Consider the following 23,933-nt stretch of genomic DNA (forward strand, 5'->3'; position numbering starts at 1 on the left):
GGCATGACGTGAAGTGAGTTGCTTGAAGGGCATTTTTCCCATCATCCACCATGCTTATGTAAGACATGGACACAGTATATATTTTCTGGGCCTTCTAAACATGTAAAAACAGCTAAATAGAGACATGAAATTATCGTGCTATATTCATGCTGTGACCATGTAGTGACAGGTACATTCATGGTAACACGTAATACTTGAAGTATTTTTAGGTATTTTGGTCCTTCTAAGCATTGTTTCCCATTTTTGTGGATTTATAGATACGTCATTTTAGCTGTTTTTATATCTTTAGAATGCATAGAAAAAGATGATGGGCAAAATTCTCCCAAAATAGTGTAGTATCTTACCTAATATCCCCAGGAGCTGCGGACCATCCTGAAGTATTTCTTAGTCCTGTTTTTGCCGCCACTTAACTTCCAAACTGCAAGGTAAAAGGAACTATGTTGTACAGAGTTATGCTTTATTTATTTGAATAAAGCAGAAAAGATGCTTATACAGTTTTACTGATTCTGCCATCTGGCAAGATTATCATCAGCACAGCTTTTCTCCTCGAACGCCATTATAGGAGAAGAAAGTGGAAAGTGTGAATTGTGAAAGTCAACCCACTGCTACACATTTAGAAAATTGCAAGAATTTACATTTTGCACTGTTGGATCTTACGGAGGTTGTAAGTGGAGCTTCAAAATGCAAGAAAGAGTGAGACAAAAACAGTTTTGAGTAAGCAATTTATTACAAACTGAAATAGGCTGTTCATCTGATGAAAAGTTTAAGCAAAAAAAGCTAAAGAAAATGTGTGGGAATGTCACTCCTAGTGGTGAAGACGGTCTGATCCCATGTCTGGAACTGATGTCCATTTTTGTAAACTTTCATTGCCTTCATTGAGAACATGCACGATGGTCCAAAAGAGTGATGTTATTCTTATTGAAAAACCCAATCATTACCATACAAATAAGGACCTTCAGTCATGAGAGATGCCCCACATAGCCAGTTGCCGTATGACGCCCCTGCACAAACTGAAGCTCCACTGTTTCATTGAAGGAAAAAAGCACCCAAGATTACTATGCCATGTGGAAAACATCTCAGGTGGGATCTCCTTGTCATGCCTGTAACGTTAGAAGCCATCGGTACCATCAAGGTGGCATGTTTTTCCTCATCTGACAAACTTTCCTAACTTTCAGTATCCCATATTTGGTGCTCTTGTGCAAATTCCAAAAAGGCAATTTTGTGCCGTTGAAGGAGATGAGGCCTTTGAAGATGTTTTTTTTGTTGTTGTTCTTAAAAGTCTTCTCTCGCAGATGCCGTCTGATGGTTATTGGACTACGCTCGGCACCAGTAACAACCTTCATTTGTGCCGATGATTGTCCCATGTCTTGACGGACAGCCAGTCAGATACTGTGGCTCAGGGACGGCAACATTTTTTTTTATTTTGAGTCTGCCACTTATTTTTTGTTTTATAACGCTCAGGGTATTTTGAGAAGTTTCATAAGACGGTCTTTCTGTAGCCAACCTCAGCAGCAGTGGCGTGCTGCGAGATGCCTTGCTTATGCAGCTCAGACAATCCGACGGTGTTCACTGAGAAAAATCATTTTTGGCATTGCCATTAAGAGATCATGACAGAAGTGACATTGAATCTGAATTCTTGACAATATTTCAAAGACTATGGTCTTAAGTTTTAATCAGCTGATGGACTTAGAATCTTGGGACCTCCAGTCCAAAATGTAAATTCTTACAATTTTTCAGCTGGTCTTAAAATTGTGATCACGAGTGTGTTTTAGTCAAAAGTCTAATGGGAGGAAAGCCTCAGTAGCTTCTACTTGATAAGAATCTCTTTTATGGACATGTGTTTTCCTGACCTCCTCTCTTTAAAAATGCATCGAAATTGGATGGTTGATTGGTCGATGATTGTTTCTGTCTTTCACTTGCCCACATGCTGATTATTATTACTTTCCGTGCAGGGAACCAGTTGAAATTAGCTGCCAGTGAGACAATAACCACACAATACTTTGTCGGGAAATAATTGTTATCCAATAGGTATTCACAGTGAAAGAGAATGATACGTTATATATGTTAATATATGAGATCCTAAATGAATGTTTAAACATGTTTTTCACCGCACTAGCTTTATAGAAGGAATGGCCGACGACAGGTCGACATCAATAAATTCCCATTTGCTGAACCAAAATGATAATTCCAATGCTCAACTAAAACAACATTTTGTCGAAATAATGCCACCAATTTTCCAACAGACGATGTTCATTCAGTAACATTACTACTGCAGTTCAATACTACAGTAGTTTGGTAGATTTGCATTGTTTGTTACATCCAATACATTCAATACCTAGTATTGTATTTTATTTAGGGATGTTCTATCATATTGGTTGGCCGATAGCAAAATGAAACATGTTTAAGAGATTTGATATTTATTTTGGGCTGCACGGCAGTCGAGTGGTTAGCGCGCAGACCTCACAGCTAGGAGACCCAAGGTCAATCCCACCCTCGGCCATGTCTGTGTGGAGTTTGCATGCTCTCCCCGTGCATGCGTGGGTTTTCTCCGGGTACTCCGGTTTCCTCCCACATTCCAAAAACATGCTAGGTTAATTGGCCACTCCAAATTGTCCATAGGTATGAATGTGAGTGTGAATGGTTGTTTGTCTATATGTGCCCTGTGATTGGCTGGCCACCAGTCCAGGGTGTACCCCGCCTCTCGCCCGAAGACAGCGAAGTGTTTTCACTTCCTGCTACAGTGTGGCTGTTTTTACAGCATAAAACTACACCAAACATGATTGTGTAGTTGCATCATCACCGCTTTCTGCCTCTTGCAAAAAAAAAAATAAACTTCACTGCGGTCCAGCATACCCGCGACCCCAGTGAAGATAAGTGGTAGAAAATGAATAAATGAATGATATTAACTTCAAGCTAAGTGTGTTCAATATGTATCTGTTTCATGTGTAGTGGTTAGCGTTCTTTGGAGGGGATGCCTTGGGTTTGAATCACAACAATTGAATCATCGGTATTCGCCCAGAAGGGCATCTGGAATAAAGGGCTCAAGCCAAAAATCAATATGTGGATTCAAAAAAAAATAGATCTGCTGTGGCGACTCCGTAATCAGGAAAAAAACGAAAAAACAAACAATGTATCTGTTTCATAAGTGTCATAATCTTTTGTATGTAAACATATTTTAAGCACTCACGGTAACTCTGTCAATTGGTCGCTGCACTAGGTTGACATTTGCAGGAAAGTTATGGCTTTTATTGTCACGTAAATCCATCATTTTTGTAGCTTTGAAGATATTTTAGTGCCAATAGATCAGACTGCTGGGGATTGTATAGTTATAAATACATCAACTTGTATTAACTACCCTTGAATATCACTAAGTAAGGTAGTAATATGTCTGGTTTCTCCAATTTCCATGAGATGAGCCTCTTACCCGACGCTGCTATAAACCTGAATATAATTTCAGCTCCCAAGGTTAGTTTGCAGTGATTTATCTGACTTGGCACAAGATGCCATGGCTCTTGCAGAGTATGTGCTATTTTCACACATGCCAAGCTTTGGCAGTTTTATTCCCTTTGGAAGGTCTGAGCATCAGAATGCCAACCGGGGGCAGCTGAGTCCATGCTTGTGTCAAATACCGCATACACATACCGAATACAGCCGAGGGTGTGGGTGGCTGAGATGAACCATTTTAGGGACAGTGGAAGAGCCGCAACTTCTAAGTCGAAGCAAATATGCACAAGCGCAGCATCTGACAGCCCACCTCTGCCTGCGAGGCATTCCTTTTCAATTTACAGTGCAACAGTCACAGGTTATTATAAGCTATCGCACAAACACAACATTCACTGAGAAAAACGGGGCAATCACTCTTTCTGGCAAACAGAAGCTCCCTCCGCAATCGTTAATATATTTCTATTACTGCTGTCATGCCTCGAGCTCGAATTAGCCACCACCTCCATGTCAACACGCGTATGAATAGTAGTGGATCAGTCTGCCAGTCGGGCGGCGCAGCGGTAACTAATTACACGAAACTTCAACTGGACTCAAGCAATTTTGTCATAACCTTTTATTATGATATGACCGTACATTTAACCTATTATGGCCATTATGGACAGATTCCGTTTAAAGTCCACCATAGTCTGTTCCATGATGCTGGATGACTTCCAAATTCATTCATTCATTTTCTACTGCTTATCCTCACAAGGGTTTTTATTTTTATTTTTATTTTTATTTTCTGCCGCTTTTTCCAAGAGTCGCGGGGGGGTGCTGGAGCCTATCCCAACTGTCTTCGGGCGAAAGGCGGGGTACGCCCCGGATTGGTCTCCAGCCAATCACAGGGCACATATAGACAAACAACCATTCACACTCACATTCATACCTATGGACAATTTGGAGTGTCCAATTAACCTAGCATGTTTTTGGAATGTGGGAGGAAACCGGAGTACCCGGAGAAAACATGCAGACTCCACACAGAGATGCCTGAGCAGGGAATCGAACTATCGAACACGCTAACCATTCGCACACCGTGCAGCCACATGGAAGAAAAAAAACTATTTATAAATAAATGTATAAATGTAACACCAAGAACTAGTTAGTTAGTGCAACAAAGATGCACTTCTGCTACAGTGAGGCCGTTTTTACAGCATAAAACTACACCAAACATGATCTCTTCGATTGTGTAGTTGCATCATCACCGCTTTTTGCCTCTTGCGCAAAAAAAACCAAAAAACACTCACACTCACATTCATACCCATGGACAATTTGGAGATGTTGGAGGGAGCCGGAGTACCCGGAGAAATCCACATACACACAGGCAGAACATGCAAACTCCACACTGAGATTCCCGAGAAGCATCCACAACTTAAATAAATAGTGGCATTGAACACAATTTTTCTTCACAGGTTATTAACACATTAACTTTGACAGCCTGATTCATAAATTAAAGAGATGCTTTTTTTGGCCCACTGTTGTTTAATTAGATTCAGGTTGGTGCAAATCTACATATCTTAAATTAAATGAATTTGACTAATAGATTTTATTTTAAAATGCTGTTGTGAGAGGATGTTTGGTCCTTGTCAGCCCTGGGTCTTCTGTCTTCTGACATTCATATCAAGTAATCCTTAATGTCCTCTGTGTGCATACAAATAACATTCACTAATCCACAAGTTGGCAAAAGAGTATGACACCACCCTAGAGTCAGAAGGTAGAAAATAAGAGCTTTGCATGTCTCCTTCATTATGTGTTTGGAATTAAGAAGAGTCTACTGTATATGAAGGGATGCTGCAGAAAAAATCATACAGAGAATTATTTACAAATAAGACAAGATACGGTATCAGGAAACAATGGACCTTTGCAAATTTGTGTTTTTCATTCTTTCAGAATTCCTAGCTTATTGTGGTTAATGGGTTCCAGACCCAACTATAAGTGAATTTTCACGAAAAATTATTCCTTATCTATAAATCTTAATCGTTAGAGCACGGAGAATCTGTTTTAATATGAGTTTTAACATTATTACAGCCCTTTTCAGAAATGAAATAACAGCCATTTAGTAACCTTCACACTCATATTACTTAATAATATATATAATCAGAGAAAATAAGCCATTTGAGACATAAATAAATCTTAAGATAAGATAAGATATGCCTTTATTTGTCCCTCAGTGGGGAAATTTGCATTGCACAGCAGCAAGAGTACAGAATCAGTCAAGCAGTATAAAATACACAATATAGAAAAATAGACAATATAAACAACCCAAGTATTAACAAAATACATATCAAAATACATATTTTGTTAAATAAATCTTGTGCTTGTTCGTGTGTGTTCCAGACGTGTGGACATGATGTGACAGGTTCAGAGTCGGGTTTTAGCTGGATTACGTCTGCAATAGTAGCCTGTGTTATTATTATGATTACCATACTAATATTATGGTTATTGGGTTATAATGATTGTGCCTTTTGTGAGATAATTCAAACCTGCAACAAAATCCTGTTGTTCCAAAGATCAATCATCCGAAGTCCAACGCAGCCCCGCACACAATGAAAGTTCCTCCTGCACTAAAAGTGCTACGTAGTGTGTGCATGCTCCAAAATCCTTACTGCGGTGATACTCATCCCCAAACTTTGCCTACACTTGCAAGTACAGTGCGTTGGGACCGGGGCTTTCGTTGGATGATCAAAATCACGAGCCTCAAACTCACCACACCCTGCCAAGTGTTCGGCCCCCAAATGCCACACCAATATAAAGCTTTTCAAACCTCGGTGAGACATTCTTGAGGCACGTTTTGGAGGATGTTTCAGCGAGGGCGGAGTTAATTGGTGGAGGGGAACTGCGTTTTAAAGCAAGTATCAGCCGATGTAGATACAGTCCCTTTTTCACCGATATCTGTAGCCGATCGATCGGCGCACCCCTAATCTTGATACATGTTCCCTTTCTCGTTCCCTGTTGTGTCTCTCATATTGTCTTCGTCTCCTCTTGCATTATGATCAACTCGAAGCCGCTGCAGCCTCGAGGGCAAACGCTTTTACTAATCAATTCAGGTTGAGGCAATTTAGCAGAGACATCTGTGTCAGTGTGCCCCAGCCTCTATTATTATCAGCACATATTTGCCCTGTGTGCTTTATATTTAGCATCAAGTGCCAAAAGCAGCCATTGAAACCATTAGGTGCAATTAAATGAGGTCAGCAATGGGTGAAGGTCCACTAGATTGTTGCCAAGCACACAGAGCTGCGTATGATGTGATCCACTTGGTGGACTTGAAGTTATGTGTAGGGATCGACCGATATGGTTTTTTTCCAGCCGATACCAATACCGATTTTTTTCCACCACCCTTTTTGACCCACTTATGGAAGGTTGGGGTAGTAACACAAAAACTAAAATTTCTTAAAATGTATAAAAGTTAAAATGTGATATAATAGCAAAAACATGTTTTTTGAGGAATACCTGGAATATGAAATGATGACAAATTTTCATTACAAAGATATTTCAAGAAAACAACCTGACCGGGTCATTTTTGACCCACTTATGGAAGGTTGGGGTAGTAACACAAAAACTAAAATTTCTTAAAAATGTATAAAAGGTAAGTTAAAAATGTGATATAACAGCAAAAACATGTTTTTTGAGGAATAGCTGGAATATGAAATCATGAAAAAATTTCATTATGAAGATACTTCAAGAAAACAACCTGACCGGGTCATTTTTGACCCACTTATGGAAGGTTGGGGTAGTAACACAAAAACTAAAATTTCTTAAAATGTATAAAAGGTAAGTTCAAAATATGAATGGCATGATATAAAAAACATGTTTTTTGAGGAATACCTGGAATATAAAATGATGAAAAATTTTCATTACAAAGATATTTCAAGAAAACAACCTGACTGGGTCATTTTTGACCCACTTATGGAAGGTTGGGGTAGTAACACAAAAACCTAAATTTCTTAAAATTGATAAAAGGTAAGTTAAAATGTGAATGGCATGATCGCAAAAACATGTTTTTTGAGGAATACCTGGAATATGAAATGATGAAAAAATTTCATTACGAAGATATTTCAAGAAAACAACCTGACCGGGTCATTTTTGACCCACTTATGGAAGGTTGGGGTAGTGACACAAAAACTAAAATTTCTTAAAATGTATAAAAGGTAAGTTAAAAATGTGAATGGTATGATCGCAAAAACATATTTTTTGAGGAATACCTGGAATATGAAATGATGAAAAATTTTCATTACGAAGATGTTTCAAGAAAACAACCTGACCGGGTCATTTTTGACCCACTTATGGGTTAAACACGCCTTTAAATAGCATTATCAAGTTTAAAATGAATAAATATTCAACCATGTGCAAAACATTTCTGTCGTAGTTTAAGTTTATCTAGCATCGATGTGATGACTGCTCCTCCGCAGCGTGACGCGAAATGTTGTCAAAAAGATACTGAACTTGAACAACATTTCAAACACTGAAATCATCACCAAGCAACAAGAAATCAGCAACGCTTATGGCTCACACACAACACCTCCACTGGCCAGCCTGTGTCGTGTTGTCTGAGAATGAGGGATGAATAATTGAAACCCACTAGTCTGGTTCTTTTACAAGCTTTATTGGTGTGTAAGTTACTTTTGGGCTTGCAGTGCCGACGAGGCAGCTGTAATTGTTTATTCTGAGTGGAGTAAGTGCTGGTGTTCCCTTCATCTCATCGCCATTTTATGACACACACGGACACACTGCTGCTTTACACAATGCAAGCACTCGGGAAGTTAGAATCAGCTGGAGTCTGCTTTGTATTTTTCTGGATGCCTATTCACCTCTGCAATTAAGTCCCCATGCTTTGATTTTGGAACCAAAATACTTGTTTCGAGGTGTTGTTTCTTCACATTTTTTTGTACCGAAGCTCTAACAAATATGAATTGATGATCTTTTCTTGGCACATCACAGCAGATACCACGGAAATATTCCTCCTTGGGGCTGTAATCAGTTTAGAGGCATGTGGGCAATGTGATTGGTTGATTATATTAACCTTTTAAAACTGCCAGACCCCAGTACAGTGGGCAGCGTGCTTGCATTTGTGTTGCTGTGGTAACTGCTATGCAACTTTTGTATCAATATACAAATATACTGAAGTTTAGAAAAACAGATCACACAGCGACTCCAAATTGTCAAAATGATTTGTGTACATTTACATGCTAGGGACAGTATACAAGCTATTAATGCCAGTTATATTTTCTAGGCCCAACACAAAAATATGTATGCATTTTAAATCATCATTGTAAACAATATAAAAAAATTTCAGTCACATTTTTTTTAATTAAATATTAAAAAAAGACAAAAAAATTATTAATATATATTGAATTAAAAGTTACTATATGTAGTGTTCTGGTCATTAGTTGTCAGTATTGACAGAAAACATTGGTAATGAGATATTACATCACTTTACCTTCACCTGCATGTGGTCAGTCAAGGCATCTCTGACATGATAGAAAAAAAGTTATCCTCCCATTCCATGTGGAAGTGGTAAATTTGTTGCTACTTATTTTGTCTTTTTCACCTACTTTCTTTTAAACCCTTTTAGAATGAATAAATTGGAGGCTAACTAGTTAGCTCGCGAGCATGCTATGCAGCCGCTGCCTCCCCTTTGTGTCCGTGCGGTGATCCAATACCCTGTGCATTACAGTTGAGCAATGTGGTGTAAACAAAGAATAATAAGAGTGTGGTGTTATTTAGTTATATCGTTCTACAAAAATGTAGAACGTTATTGACAGTCATTATTCCCAGGGTTTAGTGGGCTACATCCGGCCCCCGGGCCTTCAGTTTGACACACATGCTCTAAGTGCCATTTGGTCTGGTGATAATTTGCAGGGTGTGAAGGGTTGCCTGTCTTTTTTTGTTTACCAGCGACCAATAGAGTGTAGCTGGGCTAGGCTGTAGCCTCCAACTATTCTGTGGTAGAAAACAGAGGGATGGATCCTCCAGGATGCCATGGTAATAATAATGCCCTTTAATATCAGTTCGGGGGCATGTTTCCCGTGGCATTTAACGGTTCTGACAGCACCGTCCAAGTTCCTTGACCTAAAGTTAGATGTGAATGTAAAGAGGTGTGGCAGCTTTGACTAAGCCTCACAGGCTGCTTTTTGTAGTTTAATAATTGGTTCTCTCAGGAAAGGACATCAATTCGTCATTTGTATTTATTGAAACGGATATGTTTATATGTCCTACTGTGTATTACATACAGGTATTATTAGTATTTAGTGTCTAATTACATTTTTTTTTCTGGTTTAAATCCATATTTATGTGCTTCGTTAGAACTTCAGATAATGGAGCGATAATCCAGATTTTGAACCCAATGCACAGAGAAAATAGGCCAACCAACCAAAAATAATCAGCATGCTTTGAAACACACATTAGTATGGATTATCCCGCTTATATCATATTCATGCATTATGTATTTTTCACTGTAATAGACTAAAATTAAGCGTCATTAAAAAGAGGGAAAACAGTGTGGGATTACTATTGAACTCGTATTTAAAAGAGTCCACTATCTTAATGACCGATCCCTGCATGGTCACCGATGTAGGTGGTAGAGGTGTCCGCCGAAAGTCATCAATCCCAAACTACTTTGTCTTACTGTGTGTGCCGACGGTTACGTGCACAGCAGTCAATATAAGCCTGCCATGACTGCAATGTATTCCCGATCGTTCCCCTCAGACATACAACCCATGACTGTGGAGAACATCTGCAGACGTTGTGTCTGAAGTGAACAGTGCGAGAGCATCGTCCCTGGGGAGTCCGTCTGGGACAGTAAGTGGAGGTTCGGTGAGGTTTGACCATAGGTGAGGTGTGAACTGCTGACGCTGGTGTGAACTGCTGGTGTTGGTTATGGAGTGGGAGGTGCAGTAGGGCCAGAGTCAAACCTGAGATTCAATTTGTGGCCTACTCCTGGTCACCAGAGGTTTGTTCCAGTTTGTTTTTGTAGTCCTTGTTGTAACTCCTAATCTAAATTGAGGTCACCCATGGATACTTCTCGTCTTTCTGAGTGGACACCCTTCTTCACTTTCTTCTTCACTATTTGAATCAAGGTAATATGGTATTATGGAGGGAACGTTGATAATAATGAAGAAACCACAAGTCTAAATTGCTTTTTGCATTCTTAATTTCCGACTTTTTTATTCTCACAAAAAATACATGATCTGCATACACATCCTTTTCTGACAGCAACCTTACCCCATATTGATGCAATCCATTATACAAAACATGGTTGCACTTACTTCTTTTTCAAGGTAGAATGAGCTCCATCACTAGACCAGAACCATTCATTCATTCATTCATTCATTTTCTACCACTTTTTCCTCACTGTTTTCAAATCTTATTTGTTTTTATTTGACACTTTTCTGCCATCACCCTACTTGTGTTTTGCCAACTGTGAATTACGTTGGTTTCTCAACTTCAAATGTCCTATCTATGTCATTGTAGGGTCACATCACCTTGTACTTCGGTATGAGGTACATTATTTAAAAAAAACAAAAAAAAAAACTTAAATTGTATTATGGAAAGCAGGAAGTGAACAAATATAACAGTTACTGATTGTAATAGTACCAGATGGAGGGGTAGGATTTAATAAGTTTTGCTTCTTCCTACTCCACTTACTATGGTACACATTATGTCATTGGTTGGTCATATCACCTCGTACTTCGGTACGAGGTACATTATTTAAAAAAAAAACAAAAAAAAACCTTAAACCATATTATGGAAAGCAGGAAGTGAACAAATGTAACAGTTACTGATTGTAAAAGCACCAGGTGGAGGGGTAGGATTAAGCTTTGCTTCTTCCTACTCCTTTTGGACATGTGGAACATATCACATCAATTTGCTGTGAAATATAATATTCAATAAGGGGAACTTTATTAGTATGTGCTATGCTAATCGTTTTGTTATTCCAAAAGTAATACCTTCCTGATAATTCTGGTTTATCAAGAGAATTAATGTTTACAATAATATAGCTATTGGCGATAGGATCTATGTATGATAAAGTCTGGGAAAAGGACACTGAAGGCATCACTTGCCTCTTTGTACCGCCACAGTGCAAAACCACAAAGCAGCATTCAATTGGATTTCACTGTAAGTGAGCATGTGGGTCCATTTTCTCCCAATGGAGTCATGCTTAATGGGTCCTGGGGAACTCCTCGTGGTAAGATAGATGCTAGGATGCTTCATTTACACCACAGCAGTCATGGCTGACAACCACAACATCACGAGGGTTGGAGAGAGTGAATGGAAAAGGAGAGAATTTTCTGCGATGATGGAGACAGCCGAGAGTAGTGATGGAAGCGGGAAGAGACACTAAGTTAATGGGCCATAAGAGATACTCTGGGGACATATGATAGATAGATAGAAATAGACTGGAGACTTTAATATCGTCTTATATACGCACCTGATATTGGTCTATTTATAGTATTCTGGTGTGTGTAGGAATATTTGTCCATTTGTCCAGAAGAATGAATCAACTGATTATGAAGTGTGTCGGGCTACCTTTGTCTCAGACCAGGGGGGCAAAAACGTAGAGTGGTGGGTGGTGCAAATGCGTCTGCTGACATTCATCCCTGTTACAGTCTCCCGCTTGCATTTGTCACAGTTTCCGCTTCAAGCTATGATTGATCATGCACACCAACGTACATGAAAGGAACGTAGTCATGTCATTGAGATCACTCCTCGTCAGTTCATAATAATTGCCTCTTTTCAAAACAGAAAAAAACTGGTCTGTTAATAGGGGTAAATCATTTATTTCATTAAATAACTTAATTTACGTACATTTAACGATCCTAGTTCCAGATTAATCAGCACTTTAATTTAAACAGCAGAAAGGACACGCACCAGCAAATACAAATAGACGGTGTGGACATTGAAAAGGTGAACGAAAATTAATTTCTGGGGATCACAATAGATGAAAATATGAGCTGGAAACCTCATATTACAAATATACAACATAAGGTGGCCAGAAATATTTCACTATTGAACAAAGCAAAATTTATGGTTCTACCATATCTTACTTATTGTGTGGAAATATGGGCTAATAACTATCTAATAACAATCTTCACTCGCTAAATGTACTGCAAAAAAGTAAGTCAGTAAGGATAATTCATAATGCCGCCTACAGAGAACATACTAACTCCTTATTTCTAAAATCACAAATACTTCAACTTGCTGATATAGTTCATCTTCAAACAGCTAAAATAATGCATAAGGCTAAAAATAACCAATTAGCTAAAAATGTCATCCAATACTTCTCTACAACAGAGGAGAAATATGATCTCAGGGAAGAAGTACATTTGAAACACTTCACCTCCTACTTCGGAATGAGGTACATTATTTAAAAAAAAAAAAAAAAACCTTAAACCATATTATGGAAAGCAGGAAGTGAACAAATGTAACAGTTAGTGATTATAAAAGTACCAGATGGAGGGGTAGGATTTAATAAGCTTTGCTTCTTCCTACTCCTTTTGGACATGTGGAACTGGGAACTGATTATGGGATGCACTCAAATGATCATGTTCAAATGAAATTAAACCATTACCAATTTACCGTGGATACACACCATATCCAGCAGAGCTCCCTGAGTCCAGGACCACCACCTCTAGGAGCAGGCCTTGGGCAGATCATTTAGCATTTAGCTCCCTTTCTGCAAGCAGACAGGTCAATGTAAGCATCACCTTACGCCCAATCGATGCTCTCTTGCTGCTAGAAGTCTATTTCTCGTGTATTGAGGTATTAGTTTTGTTGAGGTTACACTGTCATCACTCATTCACTAGATAATATACATACTGTATATACTTTCTTCCCGAGGGAAATCAATATTGGAATTGAATCTGCAAACGCTGGCAACACTTAGTGCACTTACCAAATTGAGGGCATTTTTTTAATCTTAAAGAGAGGCATTATAAATTACATCGAGTGATGCAGTGCTGTTCAATACCACGATAAAGTACGCCTAAATACCAGAAAAACATTTTGTGAAATGAATATATCACTGACAGCATCAATCAACACAAAAATATAACCTTACTTGTTAGAATACTTGGACAATCAATAACGTTTACTGCATGTTTTCCTACTGGTCTTGTTGACCTGTTTTTATTTTTTTCTATAAGCGGGAAGTATTGGATAAGGACAATCTTCAGTAAAGTAAAACATTATTTTCTGCTCATTGCTGCTTAAAAATTAAAAAAAAAAAAACCTAAGTCGGTGTTTCTGGTGCTAGTCTACCCTAATTAGACTCATTTTGGTGTGTGTATTTTATAACCTGTGGTTCTGTAAAACACGTTTTAAACGATTTTCTTCAAGAGGAACAGACAGATATTTAAAAGGTAGGAAGGATTTTTAATAAGTCTACTCTGACATGACAGATAAAGTACTACGTTGGGATTTTCCTTCCCAGTAGTTAGTAAGAATTCTGTAAAATTGGGAACTCATACGCTTGACACAAAGTGTTAGACTCTTCATTAGCCAAGGACCTGAATGCTGGAAAAGCTGACAGTGCCGTCATAGGTTGAACTCTTGAACTCTTTCACCAAAAAAATGAGGTGTGATGATGTCTGTGCGTACCAGTGTGCGTATTTGTTTGGTGCACAACTCCACAGTAATTAATGCAAGCGAGCTATTGAAGCAACATTGTTTATTTAATTAGTAAAAATTGTTTGCTTGAGCTAATTTCATCAATGAATGTTGGAAATGATGCGTCTTGTGTTTTCACAATTATGTTTTTGTCCAACATTAGACAGATGGTCATTGATTGTTTTACTGATGATTCCTTGTACTTGATGTTGTCGCTTGATGTCATCAATCAATCATCCAAATAGAAGAGAAACTTCTGTCGTATTTAACTTGAAGACACATATTCATATATTTGCCATTGAAAACCAGATAAATCCAAGTAGACATCTCTGCCATTTTGATAGCATTTAGTTTTAATCACCTTTGCCACAAGAGCCATAGGCTATTAGATCTAATCAGTGACATGCAGCGAGGTTCACGGGTGGTGTGGTACTATCTCCTTTGGAGTTTTTCTTAGTACAGATTACTTATGAAGAGGACAAAAACAAAAAGAAGGCGATATTTCAGTTTGGTTAAAAGATGTTTTCAAATAAGGTTGCACAGTGTCCGAGTAGTTAGCGTGCAGGCCACACAGCTAGGAGACCCAAGTTCAATTCCACCCTCGGGCATCTCCGTGTGGAGTGCGTGGGTTTTCTCCGGGTACTCCGGTCTCCTCCCACATTCCAAAAACATGCTGGGTTAATTAGCCACTCCAAATTGTCCATAGGTATGAATGTGAGTGTGAATGGTTGTTTGTCTATATGTGCCCTGGGATTGGCTGGCGTCCAGTCCAGGGTGTACCCCACCTTGGATAGGCTCTAGTATCCCCCACGACCCTCGTGAGGAAAAAGCGGTAGAAAATGAATGAAATAAAAATAAAAATAAAAATAAAAATAAAAATAAAAATAAAAATAAAAATAAAAATAAAAATAAAAATAAAAATAAAAATAAAAATAAAAATAAAAATAAAAATAAAAATAAAAATAAAAATAAAAATAAAAAATAAAATGGCCATCGATAAGGGTGATGGAAAAAAAACAGTATCAGCATCGGACGGAAAAAAACATATCGGTACCATATGTGCTCTGTGGTTGGCTGGCCCGCCTCTCGCCCGAAGACAGCTGGGATAGGCTCCAGCACGCCCGGGACCATTATGAGGATAAGCAGTAGGAAATGAATGAATGAATGTTTTCCAATACTTCTTCGTCTTAAAATGAAACCTTGGTCAATGATAAAAGTCATTAGTCATTAGTGAAACATTTCATTGGCCACATTCATATTTACAGTATTTTATGTGATTATTTGTTATTTTTAATGTTCTCTCTGACTCCCCTGACTGTACGTGACTGGATTTAATGTGTACCAATATTATAACATTGAGTTGTTATTCATGGCTGTGTTTGCATCGCAAGATGCCTTGTTTTGATGTGACATAATAGATGAACCGGACATCGACCACCACTGAGGGGAGCACAAGCCTCAACTCCTGTTTCTGACCTGAATCATATTCATAATCAACAACAGTTGTTGTTCAGGTGTTACGGAGTGCTTAATGCTAGTTTAGTGGCTCTTTTCGCTGCCTTAAGTCAACTATGTTCTCCAGCCTTGAATGTGTTTCAAACTTAAGTAATGTAATTTGGCCTTGAGCTTGATGCCAGCGGCAAGTAAAGAGAAGTCCTTTTGAAATTCATATATGAGGTTTTGGGTTCATTTGGCACTAAGCATTTAAAGCAACGCCAGGATAAAATGTTGATGGTTGTCTAAGGGTAAACTAACACTTAGGCATTTGAATCATTCAATCTCAACCAAACATGGTTAAAATTACCTTGACTGACTTAGCAATAGAAACAAATCTCGGTTTTCATTCCCATTTGTTCCAAACGTAAAAAAAAAAAACGAAACATGAAAAGCGAGGAATTTTTTTCCAATAGCAAATAATGAAAATCCATTTAATTTGTTCCAAACAGCTGAACGTGTTAATAAAAAAAACACGTTTTCTAGTGAATAACTATAATTTTAAAAAATTAGATTAAGAAATCAATGCAAAATAATTCTAAATGACAAATGGATAGAACCTATTGTTGCTGTAGAAAAACCGATTGAGTCATTAGCTTAGCACTTTGAACCATTTAACGACTTTTCTCTCTTATGGAAGGTGATAAGAGCTTGTGGTTGGTACATGTGATTTTCTGCATTATTGTCACATGGTACACAATAAATTATCCATTTCCTGTGACAGATAGAAATGGAGCAGTCTTGTCGGGGTTTTTTTGCCATGACTGTAAATGTTCACATTTTGTAAATTTTGACTTGTTATCTTCTATGTTTATCTTCTTGTTTTCTTAATATACTCAAATTTTGAGCTGTGTTTCCAGTCAGTGGGTGAAATTTCAAACCCACAACCTTTTTGCTTTGACAAGGCATGCCACCATGTTGCTCTATTCATGCCTATTCAAACGTTAATCACAGGATTTGCAATAACCACACACAAGGCATGGAGAGCCTCGGATAGATCAGCACTGCGATAAAAAACATTCATGCGTTTGTTCTCTTCCAAGTGGGAGCATGCTATTCCCTTTCTGCCTCTCTGTTTTTTTTTGTTGAAAGAAAAACTCAATACTACAAATATTTCCGAGCTTACAAAACTAATTACATAACCCTCCCATTTTTTGTGTCATCGTATGTTCCCATCAGGCTTAATTGGCATCATAACGTCTCCTGTTTCTCCCGTCCAAATTATTACCATGCAAACGACCGAAAGCTATCAGAGTCTGGGAGATTGTTTGTTTATGCTTTTATGTCAGGTTCTTGAACAGTTAGGATAATAAAACATACCGTGGCAGAGTCATTATCTCTAATCTATTGTTTAACCTTGTTTATGCGGATTATGTCCTCTGTTTGCATGCCGCCATATGTGGTGTGAGCTCAAGACTTGTTTTAGTTAACCTTCCTCTTGCGTTCGCTTTCTGGTATCATCTCTTATGTTAACGGGTCGGTTTTGACCCATGTATTAAATCAGCTATAAAATACACTAAAAACAATAAGTTACCATCAAATTAGCTTCTCATGTCTTAGTTACCTTCTTGGGCTTCCTCATCCATGAAAATGTTGGTTTTAATACTTTTGGTGTGGGCATGGAGGCCTTTTTTGTCACTATTTGTCACAGCATCAAAAGAATATTAATAAAGTGAAGGTTCTTTTGTTATCTGGCTATTACTGAGGGCTCTTAAATCAATTAGTTTGATTTTAGTATTAATCACTAAAGAAACATCTATGGTGTTGGGGTCAATTTTGACTCATACAGTAAACCTCGGATATATCGGACTCGGATATATCGGAAATTCGCTCACAACGGACAGATAAAAAAGAACCAATTTTTCTGTAATGCATTTCCAATAAAAATTCATTGCATATATCGGATTTTTTATAACGGATTTCGCCTATTTCGGACAAAATCTCCAGTCCCGTTCCAATGCATTTCCATTAAATTTCCCTCGCATATATCGGATGGCGGCATCGTGGCGCTCCGATTCGCCGAATCGTGACAGGCCGCTATACGACGTCATTTGCAGCGTTTGCAGCGTTGCCTGCGCGTCCAGGTTCATTGGAAACATAGTCAAGGAAGTGCCTTTTTATAACGGATAAAATCCGATTTACGCATATACCGGATATAAATCCAATATATGCGTAAAACGGACATTTTCCGGTATACGCATATAACAGATTTCGCTTATATCGGACAAAACCAGTGGGAACAATTGAATCCGATATAGCCGAGGTTTAATGTATATATTAATGTCAAGAAAAGGTAGAAAAAGTGATTGTTTTCCGCAACAGAACTTTAGTATAAACTGAAATCTTTTTCAACTGAATACTTAGAACTGAAAACCTTTGCCATAAACTTTATAGTCATATTATTATAACCGGGACGAAACCGACCCTAACAATACAGCAGTCATAATTTCAATTTTAAAATTTAGCACAAAATTTTTTTTGGTTTTATTTTGTTGAAATACAGTTTACCAGACAAAGTCAAAAAACCTTGATGCAATAAACAAATGTTATGTGATTTTTTTTTTTTTTATGCATTAAAATGTAAAACGGGACGGTGCCGACCCTAACACAAGAGGAGGGTTAATAGCATTATAAAGTAGTCGGAGACAGATTTTTTTACAGGAATTGTGGGGTCAAATTTTGGCAATATTCATAGATGCATCTTAAATCTCAGATCTCGTTGTCATCATGAGTAAGTGTTTGATAGAATAATAAATAAATGTAATTAACAACTCCTTTCTGACCACATATCAAAGCCACTCTTTGCTACCTTTTTTCATGTCACTGTTCCTCGGGTTTGATGTGGACATGTGCAGGTTATATAATTATGTAATTAATGGGTGCCGCGAGGATAAATACACATTTATAAATCATGAAGACATTTGAAAAAAGTTTTGAAAAAACAACCACGTCAAGGAGCGTATGATGTGTGAGAGATAAAGATTGGCAAGTAAACAAACAGGTGAGCTCAGCAAAGTGGGATATTGATGAGAATAACGAGTGGTGTGGCTGCCTGTCAGTCTTTGCACATCATTCCTCTCATTACGCTTGCACTCGCCGCTATACTCCGTCGGTCCTCCCCTTCAGCTAGCCCACGGGCACGGATCTATGCATCCCAGCCCTCCTGTCAACAAAGCCCCACTCGGCAGCTCTATAGTCCAGGCATCTGTTAGCCCACACAGTCCCCTGTCGGACATTGCCTATCGACCACTTCATAAGACATGTATAATATAGAAAAAACGCACATAAAGTATGGATACAGTACTGTAAATGCCAGTGATTTTGACATGGTAGAATAGTATGGTATTTATTAATTTCAGACAACAACTTGCATTAAAGAACATCCCATAATCGTTTTTTGATTTTGTTTTTCGGGGATTCCACTAATATTACTTGTAAGGAAATAGTCGGCGTTAGTCCAGGTTTGCTTGAAGAGGTTGAACTTGCATTCAGATTTGATTCCGGTCCAACAAGACCGATCACACACCTTGACAGTCTAAAGCAGGGGTCTCAAACTCAATTTACCTGGGGGCCACTGGAGCTAGGGTCTGGGCAAGGCTGGGCCGCATCAGGTTTTCCAAAAAAAAAAAAAAAACGCATTTATTAAAAACAGAAAAATATACAAACTTTTTCAGTGCTTTGGTTCCGATTTTCTACAAGAAAAGCTCTGATAAAACATTCCACTGTTCTCAAATATCTTCATTTTTATTTTTCTGCACAAAATAAGATGAAAAATAAATAAACAAATCAAGAATAAAGAAAATCAATCAGTAATAAATAAATATAATAATAATAATAAAACGGCATATAATAAAAACTTAAGAAACCACATATAGTTGGTGGGTAGACAAATTATTTTTTTCAGATTAAAATGAACAAAGCATTATTAGAGCCCTGTAGACATGACAAAACACGACTATAGTCACATTTATACTCTTTTTATTTACAACATATTGCGCAACTGCAGGGTCTTGAGACACATGCTAACTCGCAAACTAGAGAGCTAGCGACCTAAACGGTAGCCTTCAAGTTATTTCCCTTCAACTTAAATAGCCAAAAACTTACCACATCCACACGGATAGGGAGGATAACTATTAACAGTTATTTAACCTTTAACATGAATCAAACATAATAATTTTTTCTGGGTACATGATACCATACAGCATCCATATCAAACTTGAGCGGGCCGCACTAACATTAAACTTTCATATCAAGGCAGGGGCCTCAAACTAGTGTCCCACGGGCCGCGAGTTTGAGACCCCTGGTCTAAAGGAAGTGAGTGTGACACGGAGACAACTGTTCTGACCGAGTTTTGGGAAGTTATCTTCTTTCCGGCAGGTTGTCGATTATCGAGAAAAAGAAGCGGGTTCAGCCGTCAACGTTCTACAGTCTGCAGGTCTTTCAAGGCGCGCATTTAGAAAGAGGGCAAGGGTTAGCAAAGACATCTGAGGCATCGAGTAGATCAATGAATTCCATTTGATTTCTATTTATTTCGGTCAATTCCTGCGTCATGCTTCTATAGATGGAAAGATTAGAGTGGAGATGAAACCCACAATTGGTGAAATGACAAATTAAAGAAGAGAAGCACAGCAAAGGCGGGGAGAGGAGGGTTGAAGCTTTCGATGCTTTAGTACCTTTAGACTGCAGTGTAAGTATTTGGGTATGGACGTCGGCCTGTGTGTGTTTGTTAAGGCTGTAAAAGGACATACAGTCGATGTCATTAAATTAACCCGGAGGCTATCCGGTGTTCTTTTCAAATTAACCCAGGTGAGTTGAGTCCAATAAGACCATTAACATATTGGGTTCATCGACAGTATAAAATTTAATTGTTCTTGTTTAATTTATTCCTAATGACCTCATACTAAACCAACCCAACAGTCTGAAATAATCTTCTTATTGATAAGAAAGTACAGAATCATAATCAGATTTTTCCACTAAACCTTTTATACCCAAGTGTTTAACTAATTATATTAATAATAATAATAATACATTTTATTTGTGTAGCGCTTTTCAAAATACTCAAAGACACTTTACAGAAAAATTTAGTTTTTCTGAAGAAAAACATAATACCACACAAAGAAAGCAGACCCGTGCCCTCATCCTGCGGGGACTGTTCCACTTTGCCAAAAAGTCTCAGTCCACTTCCCTTCTGGTCTACGTTCTCGACTTCAAACATCAACACAACAGCATTCTCATCTCTCCCAAGCTGAAGGAGTTGCTCAAATTTGCATGTAAATCCACTGTCAGTTTACATTACGATTAATATCTCCTCCTTTCTGACATCTCACTTTTATATTTATTCATCAGGCAGACACACAGATCATTTTCCACCCTTGCTCATTGGTCCGTGGCGGACTGCACTGACGGATGTGTCCATACACCATCCGCAATAGTACTACCAGTGTCATATTTGTCAATCAAATAACGGTAAAATACGGACATGAAAGAGACGGAATGAGTAGAGGAGTAATAAAGTAATGGTAAGTGAGATTAATTAATCACTCCTGATCTAAGATCAAGGGAACATGCTGGATGGTCCAAAATCCAGATGGTCCAATGGTGTTTCTGAAAGGAGTACTTTTGTCAGGCGGTCGTCGTGATCTAAACCGTTGTCAGTCATGACGGATGCCCCCTGCAACATCTCCACATAGCCAACCGCCGTTTGACACCCCTGCACAACCTGAAGCTAAATTCAGGTTACATTTTTTTTTCCAATTAGAGAATAAAACTTTATTCCACCTTTCAATACCCCATTATCCTGCGCTCTTGTGCAAATTTTAATCCGGCAATTTTCTGGCTCTGAAGGAGACGAGGCATTTGAAGACATTATTAGTTTTTAATACCCTTCTCTCACAGATGCCGTCTGATGGTTATTGTACTTCGCTCGGCACCAGTAACAACCTTCATTTGGGCCAAGGATTGCCCTGCGTCTTGACAGACCTTGTGTAGCGAAAGACCTTGCTTGTGCAGCTCAACAATCTCACCGTGTTCTTTTTTTTTTTTTGAGAACATGACATTGAATCCACATTTTTGATTCTGACTTTTAAAGGCTGTGGTCTTAATCTTGTGTTTAGCTAATGAGATGGACAGTCTAGTTCAGTGTAATGCTCGTTAACACTTTTTTTTTGACTCACTCACATTTATTTTATTTTGTGCATTTTTGAAGCTCTCCTTCAGGGGTCTCAAACACGCGGCCCGCGGGCCAAATGTGGCCCGCAGGACACAAGTTTGAGGCCCCCGCCTTGATATGAAAGTTTAATGTTAGTGCGGCCCGCGCAAGTTTGATATGGATGCTGTATGGTATCATGTACCCAGAAAAAATTATTACGTTTGATTAATGTTCATGTTAAAGGTTAAATAACTGTTAATAGTTATCCTCCCTATCCGTGTGGAAGTGGTAAGTTTTTGGCTATTTAAGTTTAAAGGAAATAACTTGAAGGCTACCGTTTAGGTCGCTAGCTCTCTAGTTTGCGAGTTAGCATGTGTCTCAAGACCCTGCAGTTGCGCAATATGTTGTAAATAAAAAGAGTATAAATGTGACTATAGTCGTGTTTTGTCATGTCTACAGGGCTCTAATAATGCTTTGTTCATTTTAGTCTGAAAAAAATAATTGGTCTACCCACCAACTATATGTGCTTTCTTAAGTTTTTATTATTTGCCGTTTTATTATTATTATTATATTTATTTATTTATTACTGATTGATTGATTTTCTTTATTCTTGATTTGTTTATTTATTTTTCATCTTATTTTGTGTAGAAAAATAAAAAGTAAGATATTTGAGAACCACTGAATGTTTTATAAGAGCTTTTCTTGTAGAAAATTGTAACCAAAGCGAAGTTTTTTATTTTTTTTTTGTTTTTAATAAATGCGTTTTTTTGTTTTTTGTTTTTGGAAAACCTGATGCGGCCCAGTCTCACCCAGACTAAAAAATAAAAAAATAAAAAAGTGGAAAATGTAAATCCTCGCAATTTATTAACTGTTCTTACAATTTTGATCAGGGTGATCAATTAAAATTGACTAGCATTGTTTATTCAAATCCTACAGAAAAGTAAAGACACCTTGGGGCACACCAAAGTTGTGCAGACATACAGTATCTACTCAGAGTGTAAACAATCAATTCCAGGATCAATGAAGTAATAAATAAAGGTAATCACGGTCTGCCTGTGGCAAAAGTTTGGACAAGGATGGCATAAATCTGAAAAGCAAAGGTGTGCTTTTGTGCTCTAAGTGTTTTATATTATAATGTGATACTTTAACATCAAGTTGGGAACACGATGACCATTTTCCACTTGGACAAAGATTACTTCTGTGACCAATATTTTTAATATTTTCTTTCCAACCGGTCTCTAAAGTAGGTGATTTTAATGATTAACCCTCCTCTGGTTTGAGGGAAGGACCTCGTCAATTAAATCACCTGATGGAGAAACTGGTTGGAAAGAAAACCTGCTGTGCTTCGGCCCTCGGTTAACACATGTGGTTAGAACAGAAGTTTGTTTATTTATTTGATTATGGCGGTGCATATCAATGAACATATGAGCAAAAGCAAGGCAGTGAGTATGCCAGAATTACTGCAGCTGCAGTTGCTAAATTCCATCTGTTGTCCTAAGGCAGGCACCATAAACATACATTTATAAAGGACACCAACATAAAACACCAGAAAACCAAAAGATATAACTTACAGGTCCAGTTACAGTAAACATAAAACGTTTTAATTGTCATCAGATCGGAATGGACATTACTAATTATATAATTTTGACTCTTTTCGTCTTTATAAAAACTTAAAATAATGGAGGGGCAAATTCAGAAACATTCAGAAACCTAATGACAAGACAGACGGGCACGTTGCCAACCCTCGGGTTGTGATTGCATTCTCGCTGTTAATTATCAGTGCAGTAACTTCATTAAATGAACTGGAGAATTCAGTAAACAACAGCATCCCTTACAGAGAAATCAGGTCTCATCATTCTCTCCTCACTTTCTCTTTGCTGTGCCCGCAGGTGTTATGTCGATGACAAATCCTCCAAGGTGGCCTGGCTCAATCGATCAAACATCATCTTTGCTGGCCAGGACAAGTGGTCTTTGGACCCCAGGGTCGATCTGGTTACTAAAGGACAGCTTGAGTACAGCCTACGCATACAAAAGGTAATAACAGGGACCTAAAACTAAGTAAATCCACATAAGGGAACATTATGCATAGTCGTGGAGAAAAGGAAAGAAAGTGTCTGGTAGCATCACATATCAAGAAGTGAATATGCTGTCCCGTGCTTATTCATACCAACTTACAATTCAGGTCACGGCAGTTTACTTTCACTTT

At 38.1% G+C, this 23,933-nt stretch overlaps 1 protein-coding gene across 4 annotated transcripts in view; it reads left to right on the forward strand.

Moving 5' to 3' along the window:
- Nucleotides 1-23,933, forward strand: part of lsamp (limbic system associated membrane protein) — a 282,520-nt gene that overhangs the window by 203,711 nt on the left and 54,876 nt on the right. For all 4 annotated transcript variants that reach the window (XM_058080762.1, XM_058080763.1, XM_058080761.1 and 1 more), the window contains one exon: nucleotides 23,617-23,761. In XM_058080762.1, the coding sequence (XP_057936745.1) occupies nucleotides 23,617-23,761 (145 nt within the window). The remainder of the gene's footprint in view (nucleotides 1-23,616; nucleotides 23,762-23,933) is intronic.

This window comes from Doryrhamphus excisus, chromosome 8, assembly GCF_030265055.1.
Source record: "Doryrhamphus excisus isolate RoL2022-K1 chromosome 8, RoL_Dexc_1.0, whole genome shotgun sequence".
Lineage (NCBI taxonomy): Eukaryota > Metazoa > Chordata > Actinopteri > Syngnathiformes > Syngnathidae > Doryrhamphus > Doryrhamphus excisus.